General features: G+C 36.6%; 1 protein-coding gene across 4 annotated transcripts in view; it reads right to left on the bottom strand.

Moving 5' to 3' along the window:
* LOC127968945 (transient receptor potential cation channel subfamily M member 4) overlaps window positions 1–14364 on the bottom strand; it is a 51606-nt gene extending 37242 nt beyond the window's left edge. For 2 of the 4 annotated variants that reach the window (XM_052570442.1, XM_052570444.1), the window contains exons 1-5: window positions 14059–14364; window positions 12042–12103; window positions 11776–11953; window positions 2006–2186; window positions 997–1166 (exon numbers count right to left, since the gene is read on the bottom strand). In XM_052570442.1, the coding sequence (XP_052426402.1) occupies window positions 997–1166; window positions 2006–2186; window positions 11776–11953; window positions 12042–12103; window positions 14059–14124 (657 nt within the window). In that variant the 5' untranslated portion in view covers window positions 14125–14364. The remainder of the gene's footprint in view (window positions 1–996; window positions 1167–2005; window positions 2187–11775; window positions 11954–12041; window positions 12104–14058) is intronic. The other 2 variants (XM_052570443.1, XM_052570445.1) reach the window with 1 other exon arrangement.
* Window positions 14365–21703: the final 7339 nt, after the last annotated feature.

Genomic DNA, 21703 nt, shown 5'->3' with positions numbered 1-21703 from the left:
AGAGGGAGGACTGCCCACTCCCTGCCCACTCCGACCGTTTGGAGCCTGGTTGAGGCTGGTAGCACTCCCATGTGGGCGGCACCCTGATGACAGGTATGTCGCTTGGGAGGGGGAATGTGATGAGTCATCTGCATCCTCCCTGATTATCATCTGCACCCCTTCCTGAATTGCCGCCATTCACCAGGCTGACTGGAGTGGGTGTGTGAGAGGAGGGGTGCTGTACGAGTCAGGTCTGGTGGTGTGTGCTGGGGCACACCTGATGGAAATGGAGCCTCATCACACCCGCTTTTGAAAAGCCCAACGCACCTCTCCTCGAGAGACCGGTCTCTTCCCCATGCATGCACACTGGTGTCCTCGTGAGTCCAGGAAGGGTGCGTTGAGGGACTTCCGCACCACTTGAGACGTGAGCTGCCAGACCCGCGATCCGGATGAGAACCGCACCCGTTTACACAGCGCCGCGGCCAACGAGAGTGATGCGGCTGCTAGAGGAAGCCGCTGCCCCTCACACCCAGCACTGAAGAGGGGAGCCGGACTCCATCCCTTACCTGGACCCTTCCTCCATGAATACTGCCCAACCCACATGAACCCCGCAGCATGACGAGGACACCAGATTCCCTGTTGTTTAGGACACTCTTCCCTTTTGGCCACTTTTATCCCATTTTATGACTTCTTTTAATAAAAGCCTCTCCGAGGCCTGACGCCACGCCCACTGTGTCTGTCTTGTGCTCCTCCCGTATCTATCTATCTATATATATATATATATATATCAAATACTTCTTAATTTATTCAAATATAACATCACAATATATTTTTTCAATTAATAAATTTTTTTTAAACTATGTACAAAAATTTTGGTTCTCGACTTTGACCAAAGTTCAAATAGTGAGGGTATGTATATGTGGTAAATGGGAATGTATATTTTCAATGTGTTCATTTGTATCAAGGGTAAAATATTTAGTGTTAAGTATTCTAGTACTGCACCATAAGTAGAGTTACCTCAGGGTCAACGAGCTGCTGGCGATTATGTACCATTCCCCAAGGAGCAATGCCAATAGGAACCACTTTATTTAAACTGACAGAAGACACTGCAGTGGCGTGATCTCTTACTGCCTCTCCTACACACTTGCCGATGCCTTCCTTCAGCCCTGAGGTTATGATCCACGCTCCTATACATCCAAAATCCAAAATTAACTTTTTTAAATGCCAAAGAAAAAGCACATCACACCCCTAATGATCTCCTTCCCTGGCTCCCAGTTGTGGCCAAAATCTAATTTAAAGAACCCAATAGTGAAAAACCTGTTATTTACATGTCTATCTGGTGTTTCAAATATGCTTGAAGGTAAACTATATTTATATTGCCAGTGTACTAGGCTCACTTCTTAATCTAGCGGTCCAATAAATCTGGCATTCTATATTACAAATATTATTGGTTCTTTCACAAATTGCTTTGGTCCTTGTGACTTTAGTTAAAAGTGTCTGTTAAATGTAATGTTTTTTTTGGGACTATATTCACACTGAGAAAAACCTGTTGAGCAATTTCCCTGACATTGATGAAATAATCAGTCCAGCTTGAATTTGTGTCAGGGTAGCTGGGCCTTTGATGGCTTGCAGTTAGAATAAAGATCAATGTGTGATTCATATAATTGCTTGCAATGCCAGTCACTATATTAAATTAAATTAAATTAAATTTATGCATTTAGCAGACGCTTTTTTCCCAAAGCAACTTACAGTGCATTCAGGCTATATAAATTCACTGTGGTCATGTGCTTCTTTTTCTCATCAGGCATTTCAGGTGACATATACAAACAAAAAGTGACATGGCATACAAAGATCTTCACAAATAAGAGGACAAAACATCTAACAGGTTCTTTAAACAAGCATGTCTGGAGATCTAAACCTTCCACTTCAGATATCAGCCCTTGGTAACAACATTGTGAAAGCGTAGCATAAATTCATGTGAATGAAGAATAAATGAATAATATTGTGTGAGGGGAGAATAAGATACCTGTACTCTGTGCTGCTTTAACCAGCCCCTGCCTCAAGACCTCTCGCACCCAGCTCTTGACCTTTGACCTTCCTTCACCGCCAACCACTGACACCACCAGGTTGGGCTGCCCCAGTTTCCAGTATTGTCTCATGATATCAAAGACCACAGAAGGAACTGTGGTGCTGGAGAGACGCAAGAACTGGAATAAAAAGAAGAATTAAGATTCAAACAAGGAATCAAAGAGTAAAAACAACTATACATTTTATACTGTGACCTTTCAACTACAATTTTTATCTCATAGGGCTTGATTTTTATTAAAACTTGATTGTTTCTGCAGCTACTGGCAAATTTTCTATCAAATTAAAACTGTACAATGTTTACAATACCAATTATATTTTCTGGTTATCAAATTCTTCTAATGTAAGTTTATTTTTCTTTTTGCCCTCAACACAGACACCAAAAAAATATTCTAAAAATATATTAATTAATTAATTAATTAATCTAAGTGAAAACATAAACCTTTTTTATAATTATTAAAAGAAGGGGATTAAGAACAAAACTAGAATCGCCTCCAAAAAGCAACTGTAAAAAATAAATAATAATTGTAAATAAATTGTGCATCTAAATTGCACATATGCATATTTATACTATATTTTTATTCATATGAATTGATTTATTTATTTTTTCATTTTCAGTTTCTTTTTGTATTTGATTCTAGTTTTGTTCTTAATCCCCTTCTAGGAATGTTGTCCCATTCTTGTCTAATACAGGCTTCTAGTTGCTCAACTGCAGGCTGGCCATTTCATTACTCGGATCCTCCTTCTACGCAGCCATGAGGTTGTAATTGATGCAGTATGTGGTCTGGCTTTGTTATGTTGAAAAATGCAAGGTCTTCCCTGAAAGAGACGTCATCTGGATGGGAGCATATGTTGTTCTAGAACTTGGATATACCTTTCAGCATTGATGGTGCCTTTCCAGATGTGTAAGCTGCCCATGCCACCCGCACTCATGCTACCCCATTACATCAGAGATGCAAGCTTCTAAACTGAGTGCTGATAATAACTTTGGTTTTCCTTGTCCTCTTTACTCAAGATGGCATGGCATCCCAGTTTTCCCAAAGAACTTCAAATATTGAAATCAAAGAGTTCTAAAGTATCACATGAAAACAAGCAATAAGAAAATGGCTTTTTCTAATTTGAAAAATGAAAGAATTCTTAAGTAGGCTATCACATGAACAACGTGTAGACCTAAGTGAAAATACAGAGAATAAACTAAATATTACTTAATCTGTAACGTAGGCTATGTGATTTAGACCTGGGTTATCATGTCCTTATTGCGTGCTAGGAAGGCCAACATATTAACCATATGTTGTGGTTTCAGGGAGGATCGCACGGGGGTAGCAATATTCGCCACGGCACTGAAAACCCTTTCTGACGGTGTGTTTGTTGAACAAATACACATGTATTTGCATGGGACTGTGGACAGCAGAAGAAATCTAGACTAGTGTTGTCAAAATCGGAAAATGTCATGGTACCGAGTACCCGCTCGACCCGGTTCTTGATGCATACAGCGATAAGATTTCCACAAAGCAGATAACGGAATCTCAAAATCCAGTCATGAAAATGAAACTTGCAATTTAATATGGACAGTCTTGGAATTTGTCAAAGTTAGCATAAATTAATCATATCAAATCTACATATGGACCAGTATCTGTAAATATTAAGCCACAAAAGTTGGTTGAAATATGAATCCTGCATGTTCTCTGTGTAACTGAATGAATGTCACAGACGTGCGGGTTTGTTAACTACATAAACTAAAGCATGTGACGCTTGCAGTAATTTCAGCATCTGCAGTCTCAATGAGGACATAAATACATAAACAATATCGCCAGAACTGAGTCACTTCACAAGCATTTTACCATTTCATTTGAGTAAAACCATTGTCAGTTTAAAGGTATTTACGGCAACCGTCTAGGGCTGGATGATCCGAAACCGAAATTCAAAACCTCTTACAGACTGTAAGTTTTTTTAATCCTGTTAATACTTCCCCCTAAAAAGCATACTACCACGTGTGTAGCCACATGACTGTGCCCCGTCCAGTCAGTGGCATAAAAGCAAAACATGGAGATGAACACCGATTCAACACACACGCGAGCGGTGAGCCTTGCGTCTTCACTAAACTTTGTCACATCGTGTGCACAGAGGAACACAGAAACTAGTTGTCAGCGCTGTTCTGTGATTAATTAGCTTAGCTAAAGTAGCTTAGAATCTCAAAACTTATAGCATATTTTTCTACTTTTGAAGGCTATTTACAACCCACAGCTTCACAATAATATAGAGACAGTATGACTAATTCACACAGGCAATCACTCGTACTGGTACTTGTGCCAATTTATCTTTATCTGATCTTTATTTATCTCTTACACCGAGCAATAATCTATAAGAAATGTTACGAACATAGTAGGGCCGGGACTTTAACGCGTTAATTTAGATTAATTAATTACACAAAAAATTAATTGTCCTTTTCTTTCATATCGGAAAAAGATTAATTAGTTACATAAAAAAATTTCCCGCATTTTTAATAACTTATTTTTGCACCGCGGAACGTTTCTCACTGGATGAGTTTCGGCGGACCGATTATACTGAAGCACCAACTAGCGTTCGCATATCACTGCAGCACATCGAGCCTCAAGCATCACCTCAACGCAAAACATATAGCAGCTAGCGTGGACTTTACACTTTATGTTGAACTATGTATTATTTTGTTGGTGCAACTGGCACTTTATGTTGAACTCTTTATTGTTTTGGCCAAGGTTATTGAGAGTTGGACTTAGTATGTTATGGCCTCGGAAGCAACAGAGGGATGTTTTCTAATAGTCAGTGTTTCCAATGTTCTGAATGTAATTAACAGTATTGTGTATTACATAAAAAAACACTTTACAGAAGGTTCCAGCACCTATAAGCTTCCTGAATTTCTGAAATGTACTATTTCTAAATTGTTTCTAAATATGCTATTGCTACACTTAATGGCAAAAATTGCACTGGTCTGCTAGACTTGGTTGAACAAAAATAAACAATATTTTGTTGCTTAAGCTTATGTATTCAGTCATTATTCAATGGTATACTATAAATCCATGTGAAAAAAAATAACTTTGCACTGTTCTCAGATTAAAATGCGATTAATTTTGATTAATTAATTACAAAGCCTCTAATTAATTAGATTAATTTTTTTAATCGAGTCCCGGCCCTAGAACATAGATAAAATAACTGCTGATAGTGAGCTATGATGTGAGATCGCACTTTCAATAGGAAAAAATATCCCACCTTTAATAGTCAATCTCAACCGTCTGGCTAAAGCCAGTCTAAAAAGACGCTCAGGACAGTTGCTGCCACTGCTGCGTGTCGTCATGAAAGCGTATCATTTTCATGTGTTATTAAGCCTTGCCAATTTAACCATTCAAAAAACTTTAAAGCATTCAAACACAAGACGCGGAAAAGCTGAACTGAACTGCTGGTTACTCGCGCTGTGCTCGGTGCGCACGGGGAGAGAGAGACGCATCTCACACACAGTAACACTGAACTGAGCTCTCCTTTGCAGAATTGCTAATGCAACCTTTTCACACCACAGACTGAACACAATTAATCATTGCTTGGTAATTGGCCAACAAAGTATTGACTGTTCTCTGAAGTTTTGTTTGATAGAAAGATATGTAATGGATTACAATCAAAGTTATCTGAAATTATCAAGATTAATTTGTTCTGACAGTTTAACTCTGAGTTCTTGTCATATTTTATTTCCATTTTCTAAACTATAGCAAATAAACTGATAATGTGAGAAATGTTGAAGGTGTCTGAATAAATTTTGGTTTGACCGTATGTTAAATTTTTACAGTGCTATTTTACATTTAATTATTCGGTTTCTGTACCTGGACACTTACAAAATTTAAAAAACTTAAACACTTTGTAAATAGCACAAACAAATTAACAGAACGAACATACAAGTTAAACCCAGCTATGGCCCTGCTTACAGTACAAACCTTGTCAGGGAACTATAAACCAGAAACAAAATAATCGTTCATTAATCGTAATCGAGGTAAAATGTTCAATTAATCAAGGTTTTGATTTTAGGCCATAATCGTACAACTGTCAAAATAAAAGTTAATTTTTACATAAAAGCATTGTGCTAGAAATATTACTATTATTTAATAGAATGTATGTGATACTGCTACGACTGTTTAAAAAATTTATAAAACTTTATCAAACTTTATCAAATCACACAATATTTCTTCCGTGTTTTAAATTTAATAGCAAATCCCCTTTAAAATGTAAAATGTGTTTAAATTTCATTAATTAAAAGACAAATTAAATTTGGAAACTTATTTACTGTTTTTCATAAATATATTACTTGTAGAAAATCTTTAAACACAATTGTAAATAAGGATAAAAAATGGCATTGGTTTTATTTTTGGTGATAAAGTTTTTTTTTATTTATTTATTAGAATATTTTTGTGTTTTGCTTTGGTACCAAAATTGGTACAGAGAACCGTGTATTTTCACTGGCATTGGTACCAAATACTGAAATTTTGGTACCATGACAACACTACTGCCAGATGATGTAGGAAACCACCGATGTGGAAGGAAGTCTCAGAGCTCGAATATGGCCAGCAAGTTTATGTGCCACGTCAGATGATGGCCTCTCCACAGACCCTGTGCAGAGTGGCCACTCATGACTGCCACCCAGCCCATGAGAGAGGCATCTGTCATTAGCATTACACGACGACAATTGGTCCTGCATTGTGGTCGAATCCCACACCACGCCTAAATAAGTGGTTCTCTGTAGTGGAGAAAGCACACTTTTCTTGGCATTTAGTCTTAACCCCAGCTCTTTCATAAGGGTGAGGATGAAATCTTGATGCTGAGCCACCATCTGCTCCGATTGGGCTATCATTAACCAATCGTCAATGTAACTGAATGTGCAAATGCCCTGGAGTTGCAGAGGAGCCAGAGCAGCGTCCACAAACTTTGTGAAAATGCGGGGTAAGAGTGACAGGCCAAAGCAAACCTCAGGAACATGAAGAATCTGTCCTTTTCTTTCATATCGGACATATTCAACCAAAGATGCCGCTCCATTGCCACCATTGCTGCCATTGAATGGCCGTTGGCCTTGCCCAATTCTTTGGTGGCTAAAAGGGACAAATATGTGGTCTAATGCAGTTCGGCTACCATGTCAGATTCCTCCTCCCCCTGTCATCCAGTTCTTTGAGCAGGTCAGCCTGGTATGCTTGTAACATAGCCATGCTGTGCAAACATGTGCCAGCCTCCACCATTGGCACTCTCTCTCCAGTGGGAAGAAACCACAGCACAGGTTTCCAATCCCTCAGAGCGAGCCATGAATCTATAAGGGTGAAGACCGAGGAAAGGATGAGCCCATCTAGGATCACTCGGCTAAATCCACTTGAGATCCCCATGACAAAAGTCTATGATGTGCCTCAGCCAATCTCATCAAAAACAGCCCTGGTGAGAGCACACACAGCAGGAGAAACTCACAGTCATGACAATCAGCATCTGTATCCCCCGCTGCCAGATATCGTGGGTAGGGAGTAACACAACAGAGTTTAGACTTAAAGTTTGGACTTAAGAGATTGATTTTGACATAATATGCTAGTGGACTGACAGACAAAAGTAAATAATACTGACACATACACAGAGAGCTATTGAATAGCAGAACTAACAAGAACTAACTTGTGCTCTGCCAGATGCACTATTATACTTCCTGGTTGCTCACGTCACCCCGCTCGTGACGTTTTGCTGCTCATTTGGACTTATTTTACATGTGCTTCAGAAAGAGGTCAAGCAGGGGTGTTCCCAAAATGTTTCTCGATGCACCTCAAGTTCCTGAAGGGGAAACCTGAAGGGGTGGCAGTGTCTTCTCAAAAAAACTGGATGAGAAAATAATAGATATTAAAAATACTTTGTTACAATACTTAAGATTTTTTTTCAAAGTATATGTACTTGAGTTTTTATATTTCAGCCAAGTTACACTCCTAAAAAGTGACGTGACATTCAGCCAAGTATGGTGACCCATAATCAGAATTCGTGCTCTGCATTTAACCCATCCGAAGTCCACACACACAGAGTAGTGAACACACACACACACTGTGAACACACACCCGGAGCAGTGGGCAGCCATTTATGCTGCGGTGCCCGGGGAGCAGTTGGGTGTTCGGCACCTAAGTCGTGGTATTGAAGGTGAAGAGTGAACTGTACATGCACTCCCCCCACCTACAATTCCTGCCGGCCCGAGAGTCAAACTCACAACATTTCAATTGTGAGTCTGACTCACTAACCATTAGGCCACGACTTCCCCCTTTGCTCATGTCCAAACAAGTAATTGACATGCACAATCAGGTGTTTTTTAGGGTTGGGTACTGAAACCCGGTGCCAATATGGTACCTATGGAACCGGTACGCACTGAACCGAATCAGAATGTAGATTTCGGTGCCTCATTTCAGTGTCTCTTAAAGGTGCTGTAGGGAACTTTTGTAAAAAAAATATTTTTTACATATTTATTAAACCTGTCATTATGTCCTGACAGTAGAATATGAGACAGATAATCTGTGAAAAAATCAAGCTCCTCTGGCTCCTCCCAGTGTCCTATTGCCATTAGCAGAAAGTCATGCGCTCCTGGTAAAAAATAACCAATCAGAGCTGCGGTCCGTAACTTTGTTTGTGTTCAAAATGTAGAAAAATGAACATAATAAGCGAGTACACCATGAATCCATTTTCCAAACCGTGTTTTTAGCTTGTCCTGAATCACTAGGGTGCACCTATAATAAGTGTTTATATTCGGACTATTTTAGATTGCTTCGGGGGTACCGCGGCGGAGTAACCCAGTACCTTTGTGATTCTTCATAGACATAAACAGAGAGAAGTAGCTCCGGCTACAATGTTCTTCCGCAAGACGCAAGCAGTTCTGTTTATTAGCCGCTAGAGCGTCAAAAGTTCCCTACTACAGCTTTAAATGCCTGAGCGATTGATTGAAATATTTGTCCAAAATATTTGTCCTGGGTCTACTTAATGCACACAAGAAACATGGGCATCGCGATGTTTTTTTGCGGGGATATAGCATTTAGCACCATAAACTGTACACAAATTTGCGATCGCCTCCGAGTCAGTCCTCTTAAATTTCAGCTGCAGACCTGTCTCCTCCCCATCTTTCAGCGTGCTCTTCAATCCGCAGATTGCGGTGGAGCAGCATGAGTTTCAAACAGAAACAGAGGACACAAGGTGTGTTTATCAACAGATTGTTAGAATATCTGTATCTATGCAGTTCTTTGTCATAAATACAGTTTACAAAATGTAACGTAATCTACTGTAAAGTATTTGCTCCATTCACCGCTCATCACACCACAGCTGTTTCCTCCAGTGAAAATCTAGCCATTAATACATATGAATGCATACTTTAATTATAATTTAATTATACTTACTTTATACACGCACTACTGTGCAAAAGTCTTAGGCACGTTAGTATTTTCACCCAAAAGAATGGTGTTTGGCCAGTTATTTATATCTTTTGCTGTAGTGTGTCAGAAGGAAATATCAGTTTACATTTCCAAATATTAATTTTCCTAATCCTACTGACACACTACAGCAAAATATATAAATAACTGGCATAAAACCCTTTTTTGGGGTGAAAATACTATTGGGCCTAAGCCTTTTGCACAGTAAATGACCATAGAGTCTTTCACAGAAGTGATTAAAGACAGTGACAGACAGCACTAATTTTAACTGTCTAATTGACAGAAAAACAGTGGAAACATAATGTGTGATTTTGTATTAAACAATGACCCAGATCATGAAATACATTTATTAGCCTTAGAGTAAGGGAAGCACAATTTGGGAAATGAGAGCATCCAAGGAGCATGTGAAAGCTATGGATTTATTTTAAATATTTTTAAATGTTATTTAATGTTATCCATAGTTTTTTGTGTAATATCAATTTAAAAGTATCGAAATGGCACCGTTATCATAAAAAACCCAATCGATACCCAACCCTAGTGATTTCATTTTCCACACAAGTCGAGTCAGGGGTGTGCGATACAGCATCGTCTCTTTGATATTATGGTAAGTGATGTAGTAATAATGTGCCATCTGACGTTATCAAGTAGTCTATATCACCAAATGACACAAGAGTGCATGTACATTGATTTATTAGTCTATTAAAACTCAAAATTCCAGGCATCCTAATTTGTAGAAGACAAAAATGCTTCTGTATGCTTTTTATATTTATATAATTTCATGTAACGTAGGCCTATTTAACTTAATCTAATGTTTATCACACAAACAGTGCCATTTTTCTGCAGATGCATGAACACATTAAATAATAATTTTATGCAAGTTCCGTAAATCAATATATTACTTACATTTTAGACATAATATTGCTTGTTTTTGTTCAATTTTGCTCAAGCGAAAATTGTTCCAAACAGATCACAGCACTGTTTTGCATCTCTGACCAATTGACGGTGTTTACTTATTGAATGAATCAGCTTTTTAATGAATCGGCTGAATAAATGATTCAATGATACACTCATTAACACATTCAAATGCTTTGTTTCTGAATGAATCAGAAATTTGAATAAATCATCTGAATCTTAATGACTCACTCATTCACTTATTTTTTTTTCATGATTTAAATTATTTAAAATATCAGTTAACAATGTTTTATGTAAAAAAATTAAATTAAAAATTAAACCTTTTTATACATCTGTATCTGCAGTGTAAATGCATCCATGTCCCCTCTTAGATACATAAACTATTTAAATACATGCTATTTCACCTTATCTGACACACACATGTATTGGTGATATCTGTACTTTTACTTGAGTATGACTTTCAAGTACTTTATACACCACTGCTTACAACAGAGAACCCTTAGCGTGCCGTGGGTCTAGTGGGGGATAATTGAGAATGAATGAGGGAAAGTCACGTGAGAGGAGGCAATGTCTCCATTGCGATTTGACTGATTATATTCAAAGGTATTTGGTTCCAGCAAAGAACTGTGGCAACGTCTCCAAGATGCTTCAAGAAACCTTCCTGCAAAGCTTCCTGAAAAACTCACAATTCACAATTTCACCTAGGGCAGAAGCTGCTTTAAACATGGTCACACCAAATGTTGATTTAATTTAGTTAATAGAAGGTAATTGTTATAGAAAATCTATTTATGACATTATTTTTGACAGCATCCTCACTCTACAACATTTTTACATAAGTGCCTAAAACTTTTAACAGTACTGTAGCTTTGCAGGTTTTTGCAGTTTTCTTGAAGCATCTTGGAGATGTTGCCACAGTTCTTCTGGACTGTCTCAGTTTGTTCTGTTTCTTCATGTCATTCCCGAAGGACTGGATGATGATAAGATCAGAGCACTGGCCGCTGTCAAAGTCCTTGTGCAAAAAATCTCACTGGAATATTTCAGTTAATGGCAAAATGAATGTTTGGAAGTTTAAACTCATATTTCCTACTGACAAACATCATCAAAAGAAAGAAAAAACTGACTTAACCATTTTTTAGTTGGTGAAAATACTAGTTTGTTCTAGTACTGTACTAGTAAATACTAGTTTTGGCCAGAACTGCATTTTTCTGTACTTGTTTACCAAAGTTGAATTCTTTATTATCCATGCGTTCCATATCACTAATATCTAAGTTTTTTTATTTTAGAACCCTAACCCAATTCATCCAGGCTCACTACTGCCACAGTGCCATTCATTTGAACATATGCACGAGGAACTCACATAGCTGTGTCTTTTGCCGGACCCGGCAAACTCCAGCTCTCCATAGGCATCTGTGGGCTGCTCGGAGGAGTGCTGTATGCTGTCCCAGTGACTGACGATTGCCGTGCTGAAGTTATCGCCCAAGGCCACTGAAGGATGGGAGTCCCGCGTGGCCCCACACTGACACCGACCACCATTGCTACAAAAGAACAGATGGAGGATTTGTGCTCTGACTGTTCTACAGAAGAGATACTGGATACTCAATACTGAATAGTCAACGATCTTACCTGAAAGAGTCCTCCACAAATGTCGTGCACACTCTCTTCTTCAATAAATTTGGAATCCAGCTCTAAAATCAATAAATTAACAGAAGCATCCCATTCATTAATACTTTAAGTATTTCATAAAATATATATATATATATATATATATATATATATATATATATATATATATATGTTAGTAGAAGCAAAGTTGTTCACTTTATTTTGATGTTACTGTAATTCACAGTGCATTGATTAATATTAAGAACTGCAACTTTAAAAATGTTCAAAATGTATGGACAACTTTTAAAAATGAAAAAAAAAAAAACAATTATTCACGCCAACATTTGTTTAAATTTAACTCACACTCAGGCCTCCCAAGATGTAGATGAGTTTGTTTCTTTATCGAAACATATTTGGAGAAATTAAGCAGTGCATCACTTGCTCACCAGTGAATCTACTGCAGTGAATTTGTTTCTTAGAAACATGAAGCTTTTCCCTTCACAAGATGTACAGGATGTAATTGATGTAGAGGAGTTATTTGGATTATTGTGATGTTTTTATCAGCTGTTTGGACTCTCATTCTGATGGCACCCATTCACTGCAGAACATCCATTGGTGAGCAAGTGATTTAATGCTCTGCTACATTTCTCCAGTGAAAAAACAAACTTGTCTACATTTTAGTTGGCTTTAGAGAAAGTAAATTGTCAGCAAGTATTTATTTTTGGGTGACCTTTGAGTGAAATATTCATACTTGAGGTGACAAGATAAAGATGCGCTGTTCATTGTGAGTTAATGCAAACTAATAATGCAGTTCAACTAATGTTAACAAATGAAAACGTATTGTAACATATTATCATGCTATCTATGTGATTTCATCAGTCACAAAACTATAAGTTAAACTGCTTACTTTACCCAGATTCCACATGTAATTTCATCATTAGGTCCCCACCCAGCCCATTCATCAAGAAAGCAAGCCAGACCAGTTTACCCTTTATAGAACCTCATCACTTATTTAGACTATAAGAACTTTGTGTTTAGTGTCCCTGCAGTGTTTGTCTTGAACACTGAAAGACCAAAGCACAAACTTTATTCATGCACAGTACAAAAAAAAAATATATATATATATATATATATATTCTTCAGAGGAATATGGGATAATTCTTTTTTGGATAAATGGGATAAGAATTTGGACTGTTCAAGGTACATCTTCTGAGAATTAATTATTTAATCAATGCAGCTTCTAATTAAATTATGTGTGTGTGCTTGTTTATGTGGTCTATGAGGACACAAATTTGTATAATGACATGGGTATAACATTATTATTACAACATCAAGCTGATTTACACTTTTGGTGTCCCCATAAATCATATACAATGAGTTTTATTTTTTGAAATCTAAAAATGCACAAAGTTTCCTGTGAGGGATAGAGTTCATTGTAGGATGATAGAAAATACCATTATGCCGATGGAGAGTCCCTGTAAACCATAAAAACCAACATGTGTGTCTGTGTGTACTGTAAAATTCAACCTACTAAAATTTTATACATTGATTAGAATTAGAAAATCCATAAAATGTAATATAATGTTTTACCCAAAAATATATTTATTAAACTTTACTGTATGTAACCTAGAGGTTTTAATTTAATCATTTTAAAACAAAGACCACCACACAAACATAACACTTACAGTACATTTATAAAGTACAACAAATGTAACTGCGCGGTAAAATGTAACCTACATTGTAGTTGAAATAAATGTGACAAATAATGACACTACCTGAAAGAGGCACATGCCGAACGCACATGCACAGTCTTGTAATAACCCATGATGGTCTGTTGTTTTAGAGAAACTCCCTGCAGTCCTGCTAATTGCCAAAATTAAATCTAAACGATGCCGAAATCCAAAAAGTATTTCTTTGCATTATTAATAACATAATGAATCAAACGACCGAATCAGGTTTGTTACAACACAAAATCGAGGAAAAGTAGTGCTCCGGACGTAGGCTACAGGTGCAGTAAGCAATTTTCCGACAGACCTACCAGATCTTGTTTTGGCATCACGGCCACTACAACTTCCTCAGGTTCCTTAACTCTCTTTTCATTCATCTTGCTTTGTTTATGGACTCTATGAAGTCGCTGTTTGTCGTGAGTTTCACCTCAGAGCGCTCAGCTGCTGCAGCGCGTGACGTCCATGAACGAGGAAGTCCGGGATCGCTCGAGACTCTCTCGGTGACGGCTACCTGAGAAATCAGGTGTAACCAGCGCAGGGTGTGGTTACAGAGGCAAGGCACGTGAGTAGAGGAAAAAAAGACGAGATGGTGTTCGCCTGAAGCAGAATCCGGTTCAATGCACGTTACACAAAAGAATTTTCCTGTGTGGGTTTTTTTTTTTTTTTTTTTTTTTTTTTTTTTAGAAATCACAGTCAACTAAATACCTTGTTAGTTACCTAGTTATTTCACTGCTTGTTGCTCACTATAATGATTCATGGTTTAATGTACCGCGTCTCTTTTATATATATATATATATATATATATATATATATATAATGCATACATATACCCGTGTGATTTTATATTTAATTATTTAACAAACAAAACAAATTTTAAAAATTAAAATTAGAGCTGGGAGTGTGGCCCAGTGACACTGTTTTTGCCCTAAAATTTTCCCCTCGTCACTTTTTGTAAATTTTATTTTTAATCATAAAGATTTCATTCTTTATTTATGTATGTATGTATGTATGTATGTATGTATTTATTTATTTATTTATTTATTTATTTATTTATTTATAAATTTAATAGTTAAATATGTATGTAGACTATTCACTATTTATTTTCCTTTAAAGCCCCATGATATCCTCTACATTAACAAGAGCAAAATAACTATGTTATATTGTTGGACAACACAAACTGTAGACCTTAAATGTTATTTATTCATTATACTTTTGTCAACTTTATGTACATTTTTAAATACAATACATTATAGCCTTTATACTGTAAGAGAATCCTAAATAAAGTCCATCAAAGACGTGCAATATAATTAGTTAATGCAATATACATATAGTTAGCAACATCCTGAGCAGTACCAGTCAAATACATTCTGTTCTCTGAAGAATGAGCAGAAGCTCCTCTGTGATGTGTATTCTTAGCGTCCATATCCTGTTGGGTCATTTGCCTTTTTGGATTCGTCTTTTCCGTTGCTCTGACCCATTCGGTATAACTTGCTCGCCAGGTTGTGTACTTGACATGTGCCAAGCTGACAACCTCTCTGAGCTGCTCGCCTTCTGCAGAAAGACAAGACAAATCTGAATCCATGTGTGTAAATCATATTTGATATTAACTTAAATCCCAAGAAAACAACACAATATATATGTTTATATTTATGTATGTACACTACTATTCAAAAGTTTTGGGTTGAAAAGAACATATTCATAAGAATCTTTTATTCAGCAACAATGTATTCAATTTACAGAAAGTGACAGAAAACATTTATAAGAAACATTTACAAAGTATTTCTACTTTAAAAAATAAATGCTGTTCTTTTAAACTAGCAGTTCATCAGAACCCTGAAGAAGAAAAAAAATATGTATGGGGGTTTCCATAAAAATATTTAGCAACTGTTTTCAACATTGATAATAATCAGAAATGTTTCTTGAGCAGTAAATAAGCATATTAGAATAATTTCTGAAGATCATGTGACACTGAATACTTGAGTAATGATGCTGAAAATCCAGCTTTGATCATAGGAATAAGTTACATTTTAAAATGTATTCATGCAGAAAACAGTTATTTGAAATTGTAATTATATTTCACAGTATTACTGTTTTTACTGATCAAATAAATGCAGCCTGACCCTGAACGTTTGAGCAGTAGTACATATTCTTTCATATTATTTCATGCTTAGCTCTCACTTACTCTCTGGCATTTTGAAGGATGGTTTGTAGCAGCAGAGAAGTAGCTGCGTTTAAATCTGGTCTTCTGCTGGTTTTGATTTCCACTGATGGAGTCTCTCTGTCAGTGTCGATCAAGGTCACGTCTCTTGACCTCTGTATGCTCTTCACTAATGAGAAGCTTTCGCTCTGTGTCCTGTATAAAAATACACATGACAGTGAATATACTGTGTGTGTGTGTGTGTGTGTGTGTGTGTGTGTGTGTGTGTGTGTGTGTGTGTGTGTGTGTGTGTGTGTGTGTGTGTTTTAAAAGTGCACACACCTCTGTGTCTGTCTCACTGGTGTGGTTGTGCTCATCGGTATAGTCAGCAACAGCAAAACAGCCACTTCCATAATGGTATGACCTAGAGATGTAAATTGCACACAATTTATAATAAGTTCAGATGTATTATATATAAACATTTAAGTCTAAGGTCAATATATAAGTATATAGATATAATAGGTGTGTGAGTGTGTTATTTCAGTATCATGATATAGTTTTGTTAATATTTTGAATAAGATTTAATTTTTGTTAATTTCAATTTTAATTTAGTTAATGTTTTAGTAATTTGTTGTGTTGTGTCATTTTTATTAGTTATATAATAACTAATATAATATTTTATTTTGTGTTCCAAAAAACAAAACAAAGAAAAGATTATTTAAAAACAAAATTAAATGAGAATTGCTGCCTTAGCAACTATGTGAAATAAAATACATTTAAATTGTTCAGATATTGTATTTTATCTCAGTCATTTTATTTGTTTATTTCATTTAAAGTAATTAAGATATGTGTAAGGTAAAACTTACCTTGCATGGAAGGGAGACCCTTGAGAAAGCTTTTTGTTCTGAACATCAATCCTCAGAAGAAATATCGTACTGATGAGAAGAATTAAATATGATCCACTCTAAGACTTTCCTTAGAGAAAAGCATGCAAGCTCTAAACTCTCCTTGTGTCGCATCTGTATTTATAATGACAGCAGGAAGGGGGCGGGGCTAAGTAAGTAGTACACATTTAGATTTAGGATCTATATATAGTTTGCCTTCTCTCTTAATAGACAACTGTGCATTTCTGTTAAAACTGGTACAGATAGAGTTTACTACATTTTATGTGTTTCTTTCTCTTTCACCCCTCCACTGAGTACCTCCTTCTTCTTATGACTCACCTCCTTATTACGTCTCAAGCGACTGTTTGTTCATGAAAGGTTTTTTCAGTATTCTCACCTGCCGGAAAGCCATCTCTTAAAATAGCTCCTTCTCACACACACGCAAGCTTTCCTTTATCGCTCCACTTTTCCTGTCGTTTTGTTCCCCTGACTTGAGTCACACTTTTTTCCAGCTCTTTCTTCTTTTTTTCTGTGCCCTGGCACTTCAGATCCCCTCCAGTTCTGTCCATTCCTATCAGTATTTTACATGAGTACATGAGTATTTTTCAGAATGGCATGAGGTCTCTCTCCCAATGTGGTCTCCAGATAAAATCCTTTCAGAGAGTCAAGAACTTCCAGGAATTTTGAGGTGTCATTTGAATTCAGCTATATAAAGGAGATGCCTTTTCATGCAGAGCCCTTTTCCCCTATTCTCATCCTCTTTTCTTAAATCTACCTAGCTTTCCCCCCCTTGTGCTTGTTCACTGTTTCCCTATAGACTCTATTGTGTGCTTTTCCTGCTTTGGACATCTGGAGTTGTTTTCCCAGTCTGAGGAGCCGCTGGAATCCTCAAGCTGTTCAGTCAAGTGCCACCTGCAAACATTTATGTATGTCATATACAAACATGTATCATATAGCGATGGCTTGTTAGAGGACAGAAAAACATAATTCACCTGACTGTTTACATTATTATTCTTTGTATACCCTTTCCTGCTGTTTTCTTGTGACCGTTACATTGATATGCAGAAGGTCATGGAAAGAACTGTAGCGTGCATCTTAAGTGGTACACTTCTAGAGGCCTAATGTGCTTTGGGCTTCTTATTAACAGACAATTTCTGCAGCTGACAAAATAATAGTAGTGATTCATGGTTTAAACAAACTCAAAAACTGATTGATGTTAAATATAGATCTTTACAGCATTAAAAATAAATGCTCCAAAAGGGTGTTTTTGCAGTGATTCCACAAAAGAAACATTTTGGGCTCCTTAAAGAAACTTTCCGTGAAAGGTTCTTAAAATAAACTTTTTTTTTTTTTCTTGTAAGTGTGAAGAACAATTAAAAAAAAAAACATGTAATAATATGGAATGGAAAGACTCTGTGAATGTTAAAGGTTTTCATGGAACCACAGATGCGCAGAAGTTGATTTTCTTGTATTTTCTTGTTTTAGTATTCTACTTAAATTATTTCTAAGTAATGTTGTTATGTTAAAGATGTTTTTACGTGTTTTATTTATTTATTACCTTTTTTGTATTTTATGCTGCTTGCATGACATTGACATAAAGGACAAAAATCAAACATTCTGTGTCAGTTCTGTCATAGTTGACTAAGAGTAAAGCTATTACAATAGTTATTTGGTAATTTAAATAAATGTAAACAAAATAACATATTAATGACTAAATTACATATATTACTAAAAGTAAAATGTAAAGAAAAAATTATGAAAGCTACACATAAAAATACTTATAAAGATGAGAAAGGCACATAACAAAATTACTAAAATTAAAATGAAAACTGAAAATATACAGATAAAGCTCATTCAAAATATCACTATAATAGTTTATAAATAATACTTAAATGGCTTCAAATGAGGCACAAACATCCTACCAAATATGATTATACTTTTATTCTCAAATTTCACCCTATGTATGTTTTAATGATAAATATCTATGCAGAAAATATCATCATATTGTCATTTTAGGACACATTGTCAGTTTTTTTTTTTTGACTTTTGACTTTTGAGTTTCATTCCTGTAACAACTGACAGATGTTTGTGACTTCAATCAGATTCACCTCTGTTCATCTTGACTCACTGACCATGACACAATCACTTCTTGGTACAGCGGAGCTTGTCAACAGGATGTAAATGACAGGTGTGGATGCACGATTTGAGTAACGCTTGATTAAGAGCAGAAGAGGTGCTGTTGTTAGAGCACTTATTGTGATTCATGCTTGTGTACGTCAGTTTGTTGTGATAAGGAAAGGTGAACAGGGTTTATTCCCATGCAAATTCTGAGTGTATCATTTCAAAAGTTTCCCTCTCTTTATCAGGCACATCCTGTTGTTGATTGCCAATCAGTGCCACTGGGTGCATTGTGTGTGTGTATGTGTGTGTTATTTTTCTTCTGGCCACTAAGCACTGATGTCTATCCTGTCAGGAAACACGTTGGTACAGTTACATGAAAGATTCACAATGGTTGGTTTACTGTTTTACTTACTAAAATATTCATTCACTCAACCACGGACACACAAACACACACACACACATGTGTAAATCTCATAACCTTTTTCTGTATGGCCTATATGAGCTAAATGAAGTAATACAAGCCTCTAATATGTAGGCTACCATATGGACAAAATAAACTTTAATAATCCAGTATTATATTAGCATTTGCAGATCAGAACTGCAATAAGAAATGGCCTTCTGGAAAGAAATATGGAAGTTGATTTCCCATTATAATGTACTGTAGACTGAAACTGTACTTTATCAAGATAATTTAGGCTGACATTTTTTCCAACAATTGAATCTTTTGTAATAAAATAACTGGTTTAAATATGCATGATTGCATTTTAACCATGGCTTAGGAAAAGCTGAAACTATGGTTAAAATCATCCAAGCGGGAGCTGCACACTGGTGGTGGTTGAGGAGAGACACCCCCATGATTGTATAGTGCTTTTGGTGTACAACAATACACAATAAAACGCTATATAAATGCACCATTCATTCATTCATTCATTCAAAATGTTTGTGTGTGTGTGTGTGTGTGTGTGTGTGTGTGTGTGTGTGTGTGTGTGTGTGTGTGTGTGTGCGTGTGTTTAAAAGGGAAAAGAGACAAAAGTAAAAAGCAATCGGTGAATGAAGATTAAATATTTCAAAAGCTTTTTCTCTTCTAGTTTTGACACAGTGAATTAATTGTTTGTAGTAAATGTTCTTTTAATGTAAATCATCTTAATTAAATTTTAACTATGGCTTAGGAAAAGCTAAAACTATTTAAAAACTAAAACCTGTTTTGTCAGCCAAGTTAAAATGACTAAAACTAAAATAAAAATAAAAATGTAATTATAAAAATAAAAATGTACAATTTAAAACAATTAAATAATAACTAGATAGTAAAGTTTGTAGGCAAACTTTAAGTTGGCTTGAAAAAGCCTAGCCAGAAAGTTTGAAGTAGTTTTAAAAGCTTAAAGTTTGAGAGTCTTCAGTTTTAACTCATTTGAAGGAGCTGAAGTTTTGAAGGCAATGCAATCTATCAGAAAAATAAATAGATCATTAAAGCTGCAAGCAGCGATGAAAGGGCCATCGCACCAGAGCTCACTGTCACCCAATGACTGTTGGGAAACAATGAACAGTAGGCAATATGCTTTTAAAGTGGTTGATGTTGGATAAATGCATCAAATTCTCTTATATGTGCCAAACTTCCTGCTGCCAGTTGGTGGTTCTATAACGGGATATTGACATGTAAATGTCCTCAGACCAGGACTCTTACCAAACATGTTAAGTTTGGGACAGATTGGACATGGCATGTTTAAGTTAGTGTAAAACAAGTAATTTCCTGTTGCCAGCAGTTGGCGCTATATTTATAATTGGATATTGACCTTTAGTTTTGCTCAGGCCAGGATTCTTATAAAAAGTGTGAAGTGTGGGGCAAATTGAGCATTGTATACATGAGTTACAACAATTTCCTGTTTCATAGTATTAATAGCAAGCTGTAGCACTTACTAAGTGTTGCTAGCATATTTGAGAATATTTTTAGCATGCTTAGCACACAATGGCATATTTTAGTGCATACCAGTGTAAAACATGTCCCTTCCTGTTGCCAGCAGTTGGTGCTATAAGTATAACCAAATATGAATATTTAGATGTCTTCAGGCCAGGACTCTACACAACCTTGTGAAGTTTGTGGCAGATCGGACATTGCTTGCCTGAGTTACAGCAACTTCCTCATTCACTGCATTAATAGCATGCTTTAACACTGAGCTAAGTGTTGCTAACATGTTTTAGCATTTTTCTAGAATTTTGCTAGCCTATTTAACACTTTGATTTAACACTATTGATGCTTTTTATTATTTTGGAAGGAGTCCATAACTGTTACAGTTGGGAATTAGCTGGTGTAGGAATAAAGTGCTCAAGGAGGGTCTTGATCAAATGAGTTTACTGAACATCGAAGGAGATTACAGACTACAGTATATACAACTCATTAACATCATTATAACATCAACTGAACTCACATTACATTAGGTTAGGTTACAATAATCACGGACGAGGAAGAACTGAACAGACAGGGTATTTGAGCACACGGGAGGTAAAAAGGGAACTGGCGACAGGTGAGTATCAATCAATTAACTAAACAAGAACAGGAAAAATACCAAATAAGTAAACAGACAGTCCATGAATGTAACAGTTCGCCCCCTCCCAGAATGGTGCGTCCTCGCACCGCAAGAGGAATACCAGCGGAACGAGAGTGGGGGTTCTGGAGGCGGGCGTGGGGCAGGCAAGGGGCAGGCGAAGAGGGAGCAAGGAGGTAGGAACCAGGGTGGAGTGGATGGAGGAAGGAGCCAGGGAGGAGCCCGGAGCAGGAGAAGCCAGATGGTGCTCCAGAGACCAGCCAGGACGGAGACG

The sequence above is a fragment of the Carassius gibelio genome, chromosome B12, assembly GCF_023724105.1.
Source record: "Carassius gibelio isolate Cgi1373 ecotype wild population from Czech Republic chromosome B12, carGib1.2-hapl.c, whole genome shotgun sequence".
Lineage (NCBI taxonomy): Eukaryota > Metazoa > Chordata > Actinopteri > Cypriniformes > Cyprinidae > Carassius > Carassius gibelio.
This window is presented reverse-complemented; position numbering and strand designations above follow the sequence as displayed.